We start from the raw sequence: 18,484 nt of genomic DNA on the forward strand, positions 1-18,484 counted from the left end.
ACCCAGAATCTAGATGACATCAGGAGAGCTTCCTGATTTGCAAAATGGGTATCCTTCAAACAGCTGTTTTCAAGGAAACTAGTTTATCCCCTGGGCTAGACCTTAATATAACACCATTTCTGACAGAATGGAAGGCTGTAAAAAATAACTCACCACCTATTTTCTCAAATGTTTCATTTAATAATTAGGGTTAAGAAGGTACAAAATGCAAAACATTAGCATAAACAAGTTTCAGTCACAAGAAAGATGTAAAATGTGTTCCTGTTATGATGGAATTTTGAAATTAAGAATCGTAAGACAGTGGGACCTGGAAATTAGATGGAAAGAGACAAAGCTGAGAGTTGACAGCATGTGTGTTGGGGGTAGGGGGGAATTAAAAGGGAAATGACTAACAGCTGGGGCAGGTACAGGCGCTTTCACCTAAGTGACACCCAACTGGGCCTAGAAGGTAAGTCAGGGACAGACTAGAGGAGCAAAAGGAAGAGGGCAAAGGAACATGCTAGGTTGAAGGAAACAAATGTAATGGGAAATGCACATATGTTCTAGCTTGCTAATGCTGCCAGAATGCCAGAATGAAATGGATCAGCTTTTACAAAGGGGGTTTATTTGGTTACAAAGTTACAGTCTTAAGGCCACAAAGTGTCCAAGGTAAGTCATCAACAATCAGGTACCTTCAGTGGAGGATGGCCAATGGTGTCTGGAAAACCTCTGTTAGCTGGGAAGGCACGTGGCTAGCATCTGCTCCAAAGTTCTGGATTCAAAATGACTTTCTCCCAGGACGTTCCTCTCTAGGCTGCAGTTCCTCAAAAACGTCACTCTTCATTGCTCTGGGGGTATTTGTCTTCTCTTAGCTTCTCTGGAGCAAGAGTATGCTTTCAACGGCCATCTTCAAACTGTCTCTCATCTGCAGCTACTCTCTCAGCTTCTGTGCATTCTTCAAAGTGTCCCTCTCAGCTGTAGCAAGCTCGCTCCTTCTGTCTGTGCTTATCTTGTGCTCTAGTAAACTAATCAAGGGCCACCCTGAATGGGCACACCTCCATGGAAACTATCCAATCAGAGTCATCACCCACAGCTGGGTGGGTCACATCACCATGGAAACACTCAAAGAATCACAATCTAATTAAAACTGATACGTCTGCCCACACAAGATTACATCAAAGATAATGGCATTTTGGGGGACACAGTACATTCAAATTGGCACAACGTACCAAAAGAACTACATTTTGATGTAGCAGTAGCAGTGGTGGTGACAGGAGTGGGGAATGGCAAGGTAAAGATGAAAGAGTAGTAGAATAGGAAACTAGAAATGTAAACAGATTTTATCCTACAAGTCAGCAGTTCTCAAAGTGTGGTCCATGGAACCCTGGGGGGCTCCCAAGACCCTTTCAGGGGATTTGCAAGGTCAAAATTATCATATTAGAATTCAGACATTATTTGCCCTTTCATTGTGTTGTTATTTTCACTTATGATACAAAAACAATGGTGGGTAAAACTGCTGGCATCCTTAGCAGGGGCACCAAACTGTACTAGAAATCATTGTATCCTTCAATGCCACTAACTATGTTTTTTTTGTTTGATTGTTTTTGTTTTTTTAAAAAGCCAATTTCACTTAAAAATAATGAATCAGTAAAAATTATATTAAAATTATGTTATTAAATCTCAGCCCTTGAGTACACGTTTACTATTCTGTATGACTAAATGGGAGTTATGAAACATTTCTGTGGTACACCCACTAATGCAGATGCCTCCAGGAAAAGCACTTATGTGATATTTGAGTTGCAAGCTCAACTAGCTGCATTATTCATGGAACACGATCTTTTTATTTGGCAGGGTAACAGAAACACTATGGTTATTCAGACATGGGGATTTCGCAGGCAGTTTCTCAAAAACAAGGTGAGCCTCTTGCTTCAGGAAAACCAACTGACAGTATTAGTTGGTAATGATAAAATTCGAGCTTTCAGGTAAAAATTAGAATTTTGGAAAACCTGTATCTGCCATTGTGAACTTGACTGCTTCCCAAAATGTAAAGACTTTTCTAATAAGATGGGTGGTGATATTAACAAAAGGGATTTTCTGATATTGTTTAATGAAATCAACATTTGGAAGATCTGCATAACTCAGTGAACCAGGATTTTCTAAATGACCAATACATGATGTCACAAAATTATGCAAGAGTAAAATAATCATTTGAAGTGTGAGAAAGACTGATACATTTTATTGTAACAGAGTAGGAAAAGTTCATTGATATGATTTCAGTTTCCGCACTGCAACTAACCCTTAAGAAACTACCAGTTGCCAAATTTTAGTATAATATCAAGGAATATCCACAATTTTCTAAAAATGCTACTGTTTTTCCAACTACATATCTGAGTAAGGTCAGATTTTCTACAACTACTTTGACCAAAGCATTTCGCAACAGACTGACTACAGGGCCAGATATGAGAATCCAGCTGTCTTCTATTAAGCCAGACATTAAAAATGAACTGCAAAAATATAAAACAATGCCACTCCTCTCACTAAATCTGTTGTTTTTTTTAAAACAAGTTTCATAAAAATATTATTTATGCTAAATTGAAATAGGTTTATAACAGATATTTTTAAATAAATTAATAAACATTTTTTAAATTTCTCAGTTTTAATTTCAAATATAGCAAATAGTGATAGACTTAAACACACACACACACACACACACACACACACACACACACAGACACACACACAAAGAAAAACTCCTAGGGACCCCAATAATTTTTAAGAGTACAAAAAGGTCCTAACACCAAAGAGTTTGAGAACCACCACCCTACAATTTTATCCTGAAACAGCACATGCACAAATATATCACTTTGGCAACAATGTATACAGATGATGAGGTAGGCAGGGTCAGGAGGCAGTGGCCAGTAAGAGCTAATCAGTGAAAAGAAAAACAAATAAGAGTCTGGATGTAGATAGTAGCAATGGGGATAGAGAGAAAGGATAAATTCAAAAGATACTTGGGAAATAGAATTGATAGAATCAAGCAAACAACTTCAGAATCAGACAGAAAGGGAGTCAAGGCCAACAACCCTCACAGCTAAACTGTAACTGCCTGTCTACTTACCTGGCTCAAGGGCAGGTACCGTGTCTATTTCATCTGTATACACAAAGTCATAGTTCTTGGTACATGGCAGGTACTCAATAAATAATTGTTGAGAGAATGAACAAAACAGTAAATAGTATCTTTCACAAGATCAGATATACAGGCAGTGGAAGAGGTTGGGAGATGAAAGGTGGGGGTGAGCTATATTTCCGACATGTTGAATTTGAAGTGCCCAACAGACATCCAAATAGAACAGAACAGTGGGTAGTTAGATAATGGGTTTGAACTCAGAAAACAGGGCTCTCAGTATGTACAGATAATAAGATTTATTCCTGGTAGCTAAAACTCGAAGAGTACAGATGATTGCCCTGGAAGACACTGTAGGGTCAGAAGAGGGCAGAAGTCCTAGATGGGAGGCTGGGGGACCATGGGACCAGAGGGGTTGGACACAGGACACAGAGCATAAGGGCCTAGAAGCAGAAGTATAAGAGTGTTTTTAAAGCAGGAATTAATGTGCCAAATGCCACCAAAAGGTCAAGAAACAAATGGACTGAAAATTGTCCACGGGAATCTACAATGGAGTAGCGGAGGCAGAAACAGATTGCACAGAGTAACAGGAACTAAGTGGAGACACCCAACATAAACTGCTCTCTTAAGAAATATGGCTACTAAAGGAAGAAGGTATGAGATGACCACAGTTAGATAGGAAGCATAGTGTCAAGGAGGCCAAACCTGAGCAGACAGCAAAGGGAAGGAGCAGAGGACAGGCAGGCACAGAAGACAGAGGAACAAGCAAAATCAGATTTGGGTGTTTAGAATGACAATCAAAGCCCTTTTGTACGTGCTTACAAGGTCCTGCAAATGTTGTCCCTACCTTCCTCTCCAATCCTCTCCTGGCCTGCTCTCCAGCCATGGTGGCCTTCTTCTCAAATGCACTGTGCTCCTTTATGCCATAGGATGTGCTCACATGCCGGTGTCCCTACCTGGAAAAAGTCTTTCCCTTTCCAGATTAACTCCTCTACATACTTCAGATTGCAACTAAACGCACATCATCCCTGGATTCGATGACAAGATTAGGTCCTCTTGAACACCTCTGTAGAACTTACAAGAGTTGGGAATCACTTATTTATGTCTGCCTGCCCCGATGGAGTGAGGCAGGGACCCTGTCACTACGGTGCCCCTTGCTTCTACCACAGTGGCTGGCACACAGCAGTCCAACAGTTAATAGTTGTGGTGCCGCGGACAGGAATCTCTGATGGCATATAGGAAACACAAAGGGACAGCCTCTAGAACTCGGGATGTTCTAGATCTCTAGAACTCCTCGTCAGCACCAAGAAGCAAAGACGTATGAATAAGCTAGATAAGCCAGAGCTACCTGGGAAGCGAGCAGCAGGCCCAAATAGGGGGCAAAGTCCCTCCTGAGAGTGAAGGTTTGTGTGCTTCGGGGAGCAGGCAGGGCGCCTGAGGAAAGCTGCAGAGCCTGTCAGGAATGGAGAGAGCTGAGGAGGAACACTTAGCAGGACACAGCTAAGTGTGTAAGGGCAAAAGTCCACATGGCCGTATGGTTTTCTTCAGCAGGCTCTCAGCAGCAGAAATACAGGAAAAAGAGAACACAGATAGTTTTGTTGGTCTTGGGATGGAGGTTTGCAGGGCAGAAATGACAGAAGGACCACAGAGTAAGGAAACAGCTGAAAGGACCCACTCTGGGCTCCCAGCTGCATAGGGAAGGAAGTGAAACAAGGAAGAAACTGACCCTATGAAATGAAAGGGAGACGGTCAAAGAACTGAATGTTTCTGGAAAGGGTTGAAGACCAGGGATTATGGATCAAAGGGAGGGAGAAGGGTTGTAATCAGAAGGCATGAAATAAATTACTTTACCAATCTATAATTTAAAAAAAATGTAGTTTCCAAGATATCTTAATCTCCCACTACTTACTTTTTATCAGTCTCTTAGAACAAAAGACATCTCAAAAATAGGCACATGTCCTTCCGAAAAAGGTTGAGTTATCTTTCTTGGATAACAAGGAAAGCCGAGGGCTGAAGAAAGGATATCCTTTTCCAGCTCCTCCTTTTCCATAGCAAATACATGTTTTTCCAGCAGTTCCAGATGAACCACAAGTTAAGGAACTTCTATGGATGAGCCAAGAGAATCCTACACACTTTAGGCACTGAAAAATCTGAGAAAGTCTACAATTATAGAAGCAGTCAATCCAGTGAAACAATATCCACAGTTCTTCGAAACTCAAGCTGATTAACCAGATTACAGATTAACTGCCTAAACTTCATTCAATCTAGATGAATCACAGGACAGTAAAACATATTTTGTTTTAAAATGAACAAGAAAGACAACACAAAATTCTACTGTGGGCCTTTAAATTTAAAAGCAAACTTTATTGAGAAATAAAGTTCATATATTCTTTTGATTGCTTTGATGTGTTAGTATTGTTTTATTAAAAACTACCATTAAAAGAAAAAGGTGATACTTTTCAATACAGAGGTCACCATCAGCCCCTCTTCCATACAATCGCTGTTTATGCTAAGTTTAGAACATCTGTTTTGGCTGTCCAGCGTTCCTTCCTCTGGTAAAAGATCCCATTTCTCCCTTCCCACCCCGTGACGCCAGCTACAATGCAATTCTGACCTAACTCCTGGGAGGCAGGCTACACTCCACAGGCTAAGGGCCCTACAAGAGTGTGTTCAGACACTGGCCGCAGGCTGCGGGGGATCTTCACACTTCTCACCAACTGGTCAAAACTGCAGGGGTTCCCACTACCATCTCAGGTCAGTAATTCACTACAATGACTCACAGAAGTCAGGAAAGCACTATACAGACTGTGCTGGTTTGAATGTATTATGTCCCCCAGAAAAAGCCATCTTCTTTGATGCAATCTTGTGGGGCAGACATATTAGTGGAGATTAAGTTGGAACGTTTGGATTAGGTTGTTTGCATGGAAACTGTAGGTGATAACTCTGATGAGGTATTTCCATGGGGGCATGGCCCCACCCATTCAGGGTAGGCCTTGATCAGTGGGGCCATATAAATGAGCTGAGAAGCAGGGGGAACTCAGTGCAGCTGTGAGTGATGTTTTGGAGAGGAGCCAGCAGACACCAGCCACGTGCCTTCCCAGCTAACAGAGGTTTTCCGGACGCCATTGGCCATCCTCCAGTGAAGATACCAGACTGCTGATGTGTTACCTTGGACACTTTATGGCCTTAAGACTGTAACTATGTAACCAAATAAACCCCCTTTTATAAAAGCCAATCCATTTCTGGTGTTTTGCATTCTGGCAGCATTAGCAAACTAGAACACTGACAATTACAGTTTTATCATAGCAAAATAAGGCTATAAATCTGAAGAAGCCAAAAGAAGAGACACATCAGGTGAGGTCTGGGAGGGTCTCGAACACAAAGCTCCTGTACTCTCTCTCCACACGGAGGCAGGACGCATCACCCTCCCAGCACGGCAATGGACATTACCCCTTGTGGAAGCTCTCAGAGCTCCGGGTGTCCAGAATTTTTATGGGTTTTCATTACACAGGCATAACTGATGGAATCCCAGAGCTACCAATGGGGGCAGCTGGCTGGCCCGAGGCTGCCCCACTGATGGGATGAACCTTCAGTGGCCGCAGGCAGGCCTCTCCGATTCTGCAGCTTCTCCTAAGTCACCTGCTGGAGAATTTGAGCTCCTTGACTCTTTACAGCCAGTATCTCTGGATGATGAGATTATGGGTAAATTTTTTTTTTCCTTCTGTCCTTATCTATATTTTCAAAAGTTTTCTTCAGTAAATGTCTTGCTTTGTTGGTAGGAAAAGATGGGATTTTTCTTATTATCAAATCACAACTGTAATATCATCTGATGAGAACAAAACAACTAAAGTTAGCAGATAATGGCTGTGGTTTAAAACGAATTGAACTAAGGAAGTAATCTAAGGTTACAACCACTGCAGTATTTCCCCTCGACACTAATTAAACCTCCAGACTGGACAAACAACAGCAGCATTTGATAAATTAGTTCTTCATCAATAAGAATACCCTCTATAGTTACTCAATTCATAATACAGCTTTTTAAAGCCTTCATTTCCATACATTTAAAGTTTCTTTCACCAAGAAATGCAAACAGAAAATTTCTCCTATCAGAAACTCCTATTCGTAACCTCAATTTACTTAGTATTTATAAAGTTAAATAATTCCTGGTCTTTATTTTACATTGCTATTTCATTTTACTACTAATAATGGTTTTATGGGGTGCTCTTTTCCAGCACAGAAAGTTTATATGAATCACCATTCATCCTCACATCATCTCTGAGTCCTCAAAGGGTAAATCATTTTACCCTCATTGTAAAGTGAAAGTCCAAGACTAAGGAAAAATGTCAACATCCACAGATAAGTGAGAGGCTCTCTGGTCTCAAACACCATTAACTTTTCAACAAATAACTGCTGAGTATCCACAAGGCACCAGGTACCACTCTAGCTCCGGAGATAAAACAGAACAATACAGACAAAAATCCCTGCCCTCATGGAGCACATCCTAGTAACCCCTCTACCAAGTTCTTTTCCTCTTCAATTTCCCTAATCACTTAAAGAATATTTATATTTAACACAATTCTAATGACTATATCTGAAGGTGTTTAAAAAGGAGCAGTACTGCCTGTAATAAATTTATCATTTACTAACTTTGTTTAATAGTAATTACTTACAGTAAGTGAAAGAGGAAGGAGAAATAAAGGAGGGAGAACTATTATTCATTGAATCCTGCTACATACCAAGAATGGCGCTCTTTTTTTTTTCTTTCAATTTCTGAAATTTTCTCTCATTAATACCTATACTTTTGTGCCGGTTTGGATGTATTGTGTCCCCAAAGCACCATGTTATTTAATGCAATCTTATAGGGGCAGACGTATTGGTGTTGATTAGGTTGGAATCCTTTGAATGAGTGTTTCCATGGAGATGTGACTCAAGTGAGTGAAACATTTGATTGGATTATTTCCATGAAGGTATGGACCCTGCCCTTTCAGGGCGGGTCTTGATTTAATCACTGGAGTTCTATAAAAGAGCTCACAGACAGTAGGACCTCAGAGCAGCTCAGAGAAACATTTTGGAGATGGCCGCTGAAAGCAGATTTTTGCTGACACTTTGGGGATCCTAGCCCAGTGCTAGCTCTGGAGAAGCTAAGAGAAGACAAAATGCCCCAAGAGCAACATTTTGAAGAAAGCACAGGGGCTGAGAGAGGAGCTGGAACACAATCTGGGATCAGCAGATGCCAGCCACATGCCTTCCCAGCTAAAAGAGGTTTTCTGGACACCACTGGCCTTTCTTTGACGAAGGTATACTCATGTTGATGCCTTAATTTGGACATTTTCATGGACTTCAGCCTGTAAATTTGTAACCAAATAAACCTCCTTTATAAAAGCCAATCCATTGCTGGTATTTTGCATAATGGCAGCATTAGCAAACTGGAACACCTTTATTTATATGTCAGTAACCAAAATGTAATACTCCAGTCTCTGCAAGAATGAAAGAGTTGAGTTTCAAATAATTTCAGACACTGAAAAATAACTTACTTTTAAAGCCTATTGTCTTAAGTTTACAGGAAAAATGGATTCATTTTTATAAAACATCAATCCACAATAAACAGATTCTTATTATAGAAGCAGTACAGGAATGGGGTGTGTGGTTTATATGTTGGCTTATAATACAACAGGTTGCCCATGTCCTCCTCTAGCAACTTGTTAGAACACTGCTCAGAAGTTTGCCTTAGAGAAGCAATTAGCCCTACACACCCACACACACAATGAATGGATCCGGTGGCATCTTGTTTCAATGTTTTAATCAGAAGAGTCAGTGTCTTCCTTAACAAGGTTTTGGTTAAAGCTTGGCACAAATACCAACTGACTTTGTCCATTTCCAAAAACTGTATCCATGTCTTATAAATGCATGCCTCCAGCCACCAGAAGGACTTACAGACAGACGCAAGGATGAACAAAACTATCATTGACATACCACTGACCACCACTGCTTTGCTCACCAAAGCAACAGAGGATCAAAAACTGTCCTGGTGTATTAAGGCGAGGACATTTGATTTTAACTATCAAGGATAAAACACTGACCACCTGCTATGATATTGTTATTTTCACATTCAACTTCAGTTGAATCCAAAACTCTGTCACATCCCTCCATTCCACTCCTGGCTCTACCACTCAAGGAGTGAAATGCACTCGGCACCACTCCTGCCCAACCTCAGTGGAGCCCTGAACTGCACAACAATGGCTGTCAGTGACCAGCTTAAAACCAAGCTGCGGGAATCCTCCTCGAGGGGCGGCCCAGACAAACTCAGGCAGTAGAAGTGAAGCCAAAGAGATTTCATCAGCATGCTCTTTGGGAAATAAGGTAATAAGGCAAGCTACCTACCATTAATTATACCAGAAAGAGGTTAAAAGGGCAGGATTAACTTACTTGAAATTCACTTGGTTAGAGGGTTACAAACTGCAGCAACAAACCTTTAATGATTTCTACCACCACATAGACTAAGTTGTTTTTTTTTTTTTAATTGATCTCCCAGTGGATTCATGCCTTCATTCTGCACCGAGGCCTTAGCATCCTGAAGTGAACTTCCAGGGCAGTGTAAAATCGCCAAGTGGCCAACATGGAAATGTTTGGACAGAGTGCTATCTCCCTAATCACACTTCTGTTGGGTCTTGTGTTTCCAGGGCAAGTCCACAACACAACTTGAACTGCCTTTTCAAATTTCACCATTCTACTATACCACTTTAATCCTGTTTTTCATGCACGGGCCCTTCAGGAAAACCACTACAAGGTAAGGGACAACAAGAATGCTTTGCTAGATGGTTGCCGAGGCCTATTCATGAGCTAACCCATGCAACACACTCTTCAATAAGAGACAAATTTGTTCCCCAGCTCATTTACACATTAATATATATTGGAGAAATTCTAGTTTACTCCAAAACAGAAATTAGAAGTGCAGAAAGTACCTGAATGCCTATAAAATATGCCCAGGAAATTGGCAGTACAGCACTGAGCCTAAGAGTTTAAGGTCCTATTGTCAGATCTGCTCAGCCACCTGCTGGCTCTGGAAGTTACTTAACTTCTGGTGCCTCAGTTTCCAAGGAACATTCATCTGTAAAACATGCCTGCTTCACAAAGGTTTTATGATGATTGAGTGAATGCACATAAAATGCTGCAAGCAACCAGGTACATAGAAAATACTTGATAAATGCTAACTATCACTATTACAGGGACAGGGATTTTCTGACTTTCCATATCATACTGCTGATATTTTCTGACTCTGCGTACCATAAGAAAATCCCATTCTTCTTCCTAAAAATAAAAATAATTCACTAGGTCTGTCACTGGTTAAGTCATTCCAAAAAAGGGGGTGAGGGGAGGACTGGCACTCACATTATGATAAACATGTAAATTGCTACAACCTTTCTGAATGCCAAATTGAAAATATGTATCAAAAACCTTAAAACCTAGCAAATTCTTTGATCCTGCAATTCCACGTCTAAACACTTATCCGAGGGGGGGAAAAATCTCACAGTTATATACAGGGATGAAAGGAGAAGGACAGTCACTTAAGAGATATTGATAACAGTGAAAAAAAATGAAACTAATGTCTAATAAAAATAAATTGGTTGAATTACAGACCCATAAAATGGAATTATTATATTCACTTATTAAAACTATTATAATCAACAATACAGACATGTAAAGACATTCATGATAGACAAGAAAAGCAGGTTATAAAACCATGTATATAACAGGGTCTCATTTTTGTTACGAAAAACTATGTATACACAAGCACATACAAAAAACAAATTGGAGGGTTATATACTCAGGTCGTGGGCTTATGGGTATTTTACAGTTTTCTACTTTTTACTTTTCTGTATTCCAATTTTTCCAACATATATATATATATATATATATATATATATATATATGGGATAATAGGTGACTATCAGGTTGTTTCTAAGATAATACAATTAAGTTGAAAGCACTCACAAGGTTTAACTTTACTTTTTTAAAAACTTACACTTACAAAATACTTAATGATTTATTAAATACTTTAAAATGTTTAGTTACCAAATTTTTAAATTATCCAAATTTGGTACCAAGAAATTAGCAAATATTTTAAGTAATGGATTTCTTCTTACTACCATAAAGGAAAGAATTTCAAAAATAGGACGAACCAGTGAACCTTGGAGTTTTACTTTTGTATACCCCAATTCTTATCATCATCATAGCCACCACTATTAAGTGACTGTGTCTCAAGAACTTATGAAAGCAGTTGGAAGTGTTCTAACTTTACCTATTTTAAATCCTCACACCTGTCCAGAGTGGCTGCTATCATTCCATTTCCAGCTGAGAAAACTGAGGCACTGAGAGATCAGATACTTGATCAAAGCCACAGACAGTATGTGGTCAACCCACTATTCTCCACAGCTGGCACTCTTTCCACACCACTTGCTATTCAGCACCCCCAGCTACCTATTAAGAATCCGTTATTTATGGGGCCTTGCGCTGGACTATGAAGAAAAAGGAGTGAAGGTCATATTTTCGTAGCATGAAAAGAGAAACTTAAAAACATGCCAATTTTCCATATTTTCCAGAAAACATTTTTTATAACATTTTGTTGGGCATTATCATAACTTATAAAAAAGGTATTTTGATACAATGATAATACAGTGATTAATCGCTACAGTGTGACTTAAATTCACATTTTGAGTTTCTAGGCAAACATTCTGCTAGAGACCTTCTCTCCAGCTTATTGCCTGGAGCACTCTCTATGTCCTAGGCAAAGCTCTCTCTTTTTGGAGCCAACAAACTTACAGAAATGACTGGAGTACAGTCTTCTTCCCTCCTAATTCATATATCAGTGATTCTTAAGTGAGAAGATGAATTTCACAAGTAAAGGTAGAAAATCTTGGCTTTACTGCAATATAGTGCACTTCTTTACTCAACAGGTATTTAAAGGAGTTCCTCCAGGCACTCTGCTAGGCACCAGGGATAGTGGTGAACCAGTTTCTACCCTTCTGCAACGTGTATTACAGGAACATTATCCAGCTGATGATCTTGGTCAAAAGGTTTTTACTAGCAGCCTACAGAACAAAACTTATTCTGGCACCAGCTATCCACTTCAGGACACAGTCTTAGGTGTCCTAAAGAACTGAATACAGTTAAGGAGGTGCTCAGTGAGGAGGGAGTGCAATGCCAATAGCTCTCCAACCACACGACGCAAGAAAAGTTCCCGGAGAACTTGTTGAAAATACTGATTCCAGGGCCCCATTCCCAGGTAGGTTGATTCTGAGGTCGGGGACAGAGTTAATTCTGATGTATGTGAGCTGAGATCCAGACTTTGAGAAATTCAACATGTAAGTGATTGAGCCATCGAGAAGGGAATGATCATTCAGAAGAAAAAGCTTAAGAAAGATCTACGACAGTGGAATCTGAGCTGAGCTCAGTAACATAATTCTCTGTAGTTCACAAATTTAGCAAATTAAGAAAGATGGGTAAGAGTTGAGGAATTAATCAGCAACTCCTCCTTAATCTCTTACAGATCTGAGTTTGCCTCAACCTAGGCATTTGGGGAAATGATGAACTTGGCAGAATTCTACCAATATTAGAGAATAAGCATTAAGGAAAAGGAAACTAAAAAACTAAAAAAAAAAAAAAAAAAAAAAAAAAATGCTGAGAGACAAACATTTCAGGGAACTTGTTACTACTCATTTTATGCCCTGTTTCACAATGCTTAGTATCTGAACAATCCACAGGGTTCCAAAGTACATTAAAAATGTGTGTTCATTTCCTCTCTCTTACTCAGGCAGAATAATAATAGTCCTGTGAAGGTACTATGTGCCTCAGCAATTTCTATCAGAAATGCCCCTTCCTGGAGCTACTTAAAGGAATTTGAAATAATTTTAATATCATTACCAAATTACTGCCCCTCATTTATAAATTTAGATTACTTAAAAGTTCCCTAGGTTCTTTATAAACCCTCATGCAGAAAGAGCTCTTCAATATTAAAAAAAAAAAAAAATGTATTTTTAGTTATACGGAAACACCCATCAAAACCTTTTCAAGTAAACTAATAAAAAAAAAAAGAATTAAATATAGTATTTTGTTTTCAGAGATAGAATAACTTCCAGAGGCTTCTGCATTCTCAACTTTCAAGTCATCTAAAAATAAAGATAACCAAACAAACACATTTACCATATTTTAGAGGTGAAAAGTAGCACCTTCCAAAGCAGCTGATATGCTGGGACCTGGTTCACTTTCTGCCCTCAGATCCTGTCCACTACAAAACCCATAACGAGACTTCTGAGCCCGTTTCTTCATAGATTCAACGGGATTATTAAAACTGCCTCCCTTCTACAAAACTGAGATCTGCCAGATGGCATCTGTTTGTCATTGTAATTGTTTTTATTATCTGTACTTTTTATTGTACTTGCTTTTAAATTTGTACTTTTTGACCACGAAAATAGTAAGAGTAGAATGCCAACAGATAAGCACAAAGAAACGCAGCTGGCCCAAAAGTCTGCCTATATTCAGTTTCAGGTGGATGCTGCCTTCGAATTGCACTGATGATGGCAAAGTTCTAAAGGAAACTTTCATATTTAAGAGGCTATCAAAAATCTCCATCGCCTCAAACGCAATACAGAAGCCGCTAATCTATTTCTTCAAAAGCAAAGCTTTCTTCAGAGTCTGAATCACAACAAAAGATGCCCGTAGGAAACGCAATCTACGAAGTTGTCTTCTAAATCCAAAGCTGAAGGGAAAGGAAGGTGTAGCCTATTCCTCGTTCGTCTCCTTTTCCTGGGGATTTTGATACATTTCCTCGTTCAGGCAACAAGAGGACCGCAATTGTGCCTGGGGTCACACCATAAAACCCTGCCCGTGCGTAAAGAAGGGAAGGCAAGGCAGCACTGAAAAGGGAGCCGCTCTCTGTTCAACACCATCCGTCAGCCCCGGCAGGACGACTTGGGGCCGAACGGCATTGACTGCCCTTCACTGACAGAGGGATTCTGCAGGCGCACGAGGCAGGAGGAAAAGGGATGAGCCCGGGGCGCGATGCCGCTCCCCGCGCGCCCCGCTTCCCGGGGAAGCTGGCGGGGAGGCGAGGCTTGGCCGGCCCGCCACACTCGGGGGGCCGAGGGCAGCGGGGTCAGCCCTGGAAGGACGCCCAGCAGGGAGGGACGCCGCTCGCCGGCCGGGACTGGGGGCGCCCAGTCCCCGCGAAGCCCGTCCCGCGCGGCCACCACCCCCGCGGCCCCCCGGCGCCGGTCAGCCGGCCGCCCCGCCGCGGCCCCCGGGAGGATGGGGAAGGTCCAGGCGGAGGGCGGCGGGCGCCGCGCCTCCCCAGCGCGCGGCAGAGGGCGAAGGGCGCCCGGGGTGGGACGCGCGCCGGCCGCGGGAAGGGCGCCCAGGGCGGCCATCGCTCCGACCCCCGCGCCGACCCCCGCCTCCCGCGGTCCAGGCCGCCGCCGTCCAGCCCGCTCCTCACCTCATCTCTAGGCGGGTCCGCGCTGCCGCCCCGGGGCCAAATCAGTGCAGCTCACGCGCAGCGCCGAGGGACGCAGAAGCCGCAGCCCCATACACCATCCCCGCCCGCCTGCCTATCTGTCCGTCCCGGAGACCGCTCGGGATTCTCCCTTGCGAGCCGCCGTACTACGGAGCAACCAAGCTGCGCTCCCTCCTCCCCTCGCTCCTCCGCTCTTCTCTACGTCCTTTGCTCCTTCGCTCCCTCCCTCGCTCCCGCCTATCTCCTCATCTCCCTCGGCCTCCTCGCCCGCCCCCATCCACCACTCCGTCTCCGCCCACAGGTGGGCGGGGACAGATAGCTTGCCAATCGGAAGAAGGGGCCCGTACCTCGTCACCGCCCCCTACCGCTAGGCCCACCCACAGCGGGAAGGAAAGGAGGTGGAGCCGGGAAAATGGAAAGAGACGGAGCGACAGCCGAATGAACCAATCAGCATGCTCAAAGGAGGCGGGACTAGAACTCTTCAGCCCCGCCTCCTCCACGAAGGCGTAGCTGAAGGCTTCCGGTCCGCAATTTTGCTGTAGGAATTTATGGAGATTTTGGTGCATCTGTCCGTGCCGTTGGAAAAGCTAGATAGGGTGCATTCAACTAACTTAGTTACAGAAGGTTTTAAAGGGGAGAAAATTGTGGAGACGAAAGGCAGGCGGGACATAATTTGAAGAAGGCTGTAGGAGATACGGTTGGAATGAGGAAGGGTGTGGTCTTTCGACTGAAATTTGCATAAAATGGAACCCGTTGAGGCTACCACAACTCCCTAGCGGAGCATGCCGGGAGTTGTAGTAGTTTCCAGTTCGGTTGCGAGGGCGCTCTCGACAGCCTCCGGGAGTCCAGCCCGGCCCTGCAGGAGTGACAAGAGATGTGACCAACGGGAGCGGCGCCTTGGGTCAGAAGGGGCGGGCTCTCTGCAGAAGGACAGGAAGGTGGCGTTGGCTAAGGCGCAGGCCGTTGTGGCGGCTCGGATGCAGGTGAGTCCGGGGAAACGCGTTGTGTTGTCTTGGGAATCGGGGTTTGGGTGAAAGGTCGAGAGGCGCAGCGCGGAACCGCCAAGCCTGGGGAGGACGGTGGCTCATGTCGCACCCCAGCCTGAAACCCTCTCGCGTCCAGGCCTAGTTATAAGCTGAGGCCGCAGAGGGGCGGGTAAGGCTTGATTTGAGGGACAATTTCTTGACTCTTTACAGGGTACTAATTGTAGGTTTTATCTCACTTTGCATCTCCCTCCCCTTTTGTGGATGCAAAGACCTGGAAATTCCACTTGTCTCCCAGGTTGGATGTTTCCCTTCAGCTTCTTTTTGTTCCTTTTTTCCATTTTCCTTTTTCTTTTCTTTGCCTCCACCCTTACTGCTTCTCTCCCTCCGCTTTCTCCCTTATTCAGTAAGCAGTTACCAAAGAGTATTTGCATTTACGTGGTTAAAGGGCCAGATATGTCCTCTTCTTTAAGCTAAGCGGCCGAATTCTCAGGAGCAGTGCGTAAGAATCGCCAGAGGAGCTTAAGTACAGATACCGGTTCTGGAGGTCCGGGGCGTGACTGAGAATCTGCATTTCTAACTAATGCCCTGGGGCTAAGTTCCTCATCCGTTCTGTCCAATACAAATATAATTCCAGCCACTTGGGTAATTTTAAATTTTAAATTCTCTAGTGGCCACATTAAAAAACATGTAAAGAAACACATGAAATAAATTTTAATGACCTATTTCATTTAACCCAGCATGTCCAAAATATCATTTCAACCCATAATCGATATTAAAACTTATTGAGATATTTTACATTATTTTACTTCCGTACTAAGTCTTAAAAATCTGATGTGTATTTTACACTTACAGCACATCTCAATTTCCACTTGAAATGCTGAATACATTTGAAGTGTTCGGTAGCCATAACCTTTGTAATTGGACAGCAAAAGTGCAGATGATATAATAATCCACTGTGGAAAGCCCACTGTGGAAAGGTCAGGCTGCACTTGACCAAACCTTATGTGAGATTCTCCACCCAATTTACAGAAGTAATGGTGAAATAGCTGGCATTTATTGAATGCTTATTTTGTGCCCAGTGTTGTGCTGAGTGCTTTGCATGTGTTATTTAATCTTCACAGCAACCCAGTGAGGTAACTATTATCCCTTTTTATAGATATGGAAGCTAAGGCCCAGAAAGAAATGTACATAGCCCAAGGTCAAACACCTAGTTAGTAGAAGAGAAGAATTCAGTCAATGACTTTCTGCACCCCTGCAGTGTATAATTATTTCCTTTAACCACTAATTTCACTTCATTGCTCCAGCTTATGGGAGGAATTGAGGTGTTCACATTTGAAGTGGAGAGGACTCCCCATACAAAATCAAGCTGCCTGCCAGGTGCAGTGAAATATTTTGGTAGTTTCATAACTTTCCATACTGTGCATTTAAAAGCAAAGTTCTCAATGGACAAGAGAGTTGAGAATCTCAAGGAGTTACTAAGGCCTCTGGTCCAGGAATGAGTCTTCATTGATTTACCTCCCAAAGAAGGAGGTGGGGTGGGTGAGCTTGGGAATTCTGAAAATGCTCATTATGGAATCAACAGTGAATTCTTTTTTTTTTTTTCAATTGGTAAAAGTGAATATTTTCTTGCCCTTAACCTGTGAACTTCATGTAGACTATTTCAAAGACAACGTTAGAAAAGTTACTTCTCTTTCTAGACCCAATGAACAGTACTACTTTGAACTAAGGAGAGTTTTGTAAGTTGAGAAGCAAGAATACACATGTATCTACATGTGATAAAATACAGTATTTTGCAAAATAATTTTCCATTTTTATACATTCTAATATGATACATTTTATGAAACTTTTCTCTTGATTTTGCAGTTATTGGTAAATATTCAACTGAACTTAAATTCATATTTTACATCTGAAGCAAGAATGGTTTCTTCAAGATCTTTTAGTGAATTGGAAAATTAAATAAGCATATACAGTCTGCTATAATGTTAGTAGGTGGACTAGAAGTATGGTGGAAATTAGGGAGGATCACTGAGTTGTCACCCTCATCACCACCACCTTCAACCTACAGTGTCCCTGTGTCACATGATTAAAGCAAAAAGAAAAGACTGCCGCTCCTACCGTCGTTCCCCTATAGTACCATATGGCAAAATATGATACTAATTAAGAAATGTGAAAGAAAGTTAAGTTTCTATTGTTCTAGATGATAATATGTTACATGGCCCTATACTGCAGGGTAACCTGACTAGATAATCACAATCTATGTAATGAGGACCACCCCCCCTCCACCCCACCCAGCATGCACCCCATCCCCGGAGGTGCTGGCAGGAGGGTGCCTCGTGTAAGAAATCCTGGATTCCAAGTGAAAATGTATTTTGTACATCAACAGATAATAAAAGTACAGCCTTTGTGGGGAAGAGAGGTAAATCAAGAATTCTCTTGTGATTTGAAAGAGGCAGCTAAGCACATGCTAGTTACCACTGTTGCAGAGAGGCAAAATTGGACATCCTATCCAAGCAAATGCCTGTTTTTCTTCTGCCTAAAGCTCATATCAAAAAGAAAATTTTTCCTTTTCTGCTTTTTCACCCATTCACCCATCTTTCTATCTCAGGTTGCATAAAATGTAGAGATTATGCCACACTTGCATCCATTCAGTCAAGTATGTCTTGATAACGTTCATAGGAACCTTGATTGCCAGAATTAGAAGAGACCTTAATATTCATCTGATCCCACTCTCCCACTCAGCTGATGCTTGAATTCCCTTTAAGAAGCCTCCATAAGGGTTTATCCAGCCTCTGTTTAAATCCTTCCTATGTAGACCACTCTAGAGTTTAAAAGGTCACAGACTGATAAGAACATTGTTATAACTTAATGTTGTCACCTCTTCCCCAG

General features: G+C 42.1%; 2 protein-coding genes across 11 annotated transcripts in view; one reads left to right on the top strand and one right to left on the bottom strand.

Annotated features, from left to right (window-relative positions):
- ITSN1 (intersectin 1) overlaps window positions 1-14,818 on the bottom strand; it is a 262,634-nt gene extending 247,816 nt beyond the window's left edge. For 3 of the 7 annotated variants that reach the window (XM_037832111.1, XM_037832102.1, XM_037832075.1), the window contains exon 1: window positions 14,595-14,817. The gene's annotated coding sequence lies outside the window, so the exon portion shown is untranslated. Of the gene's footprint in view, window positions 1-5,012; window positions 5,081-14,594 lie in introns of those variants that run through there. The other 4 variants (XM_037832091.1, XM_037832077.1, XM_037832122.1 and 1 more) reach the window with 4 other exon arrangements.
- A 439-nt stretch (window positions 14,819-15,257) lies between these two features.
- CRYZL1 (crystallin zeta like 1) overlaps window positions 15,258-18,484 on the top strand; it is a 37,789-nt gene continuing 34,562 nt past the window's right edge. Inside the window, exon 1 of one of the 4 annotated variants that reach the window (XM_037832264.1) lies at window positions 15,258-15,595. In XM_037832264.1, coding sequence (XP_037688192.1) covers window positions 15,395-15,595 — 201 coding nt within the window. In that variant the 5' untranslated portion in view covers window positions 15,258-15,394. Of the gene's footprint in view, window positions 15,596-15,642; window positions 15,768-18,484 lie in introns of those variants that run through there. The other 3 variants (XR_005216283.1, XM_037832241.1, XM_037832257.1) reach the window with 3 other exon arrangements.

The sequence above is a fragment of the Choloepus didactylus genome, chromosome 1 (assembly GCF_015220235.1).
Source record: "Choloepus didactylus isolate mChoDid1 chromosome 1, mChoDid1.pri, whole genome shotgun sequence".
NCBI lineage: Eukaryota > Metazoa > Chordata > Mammalia > Pilosa > Megalonychidae > Choloepus > Choloepus didactylus.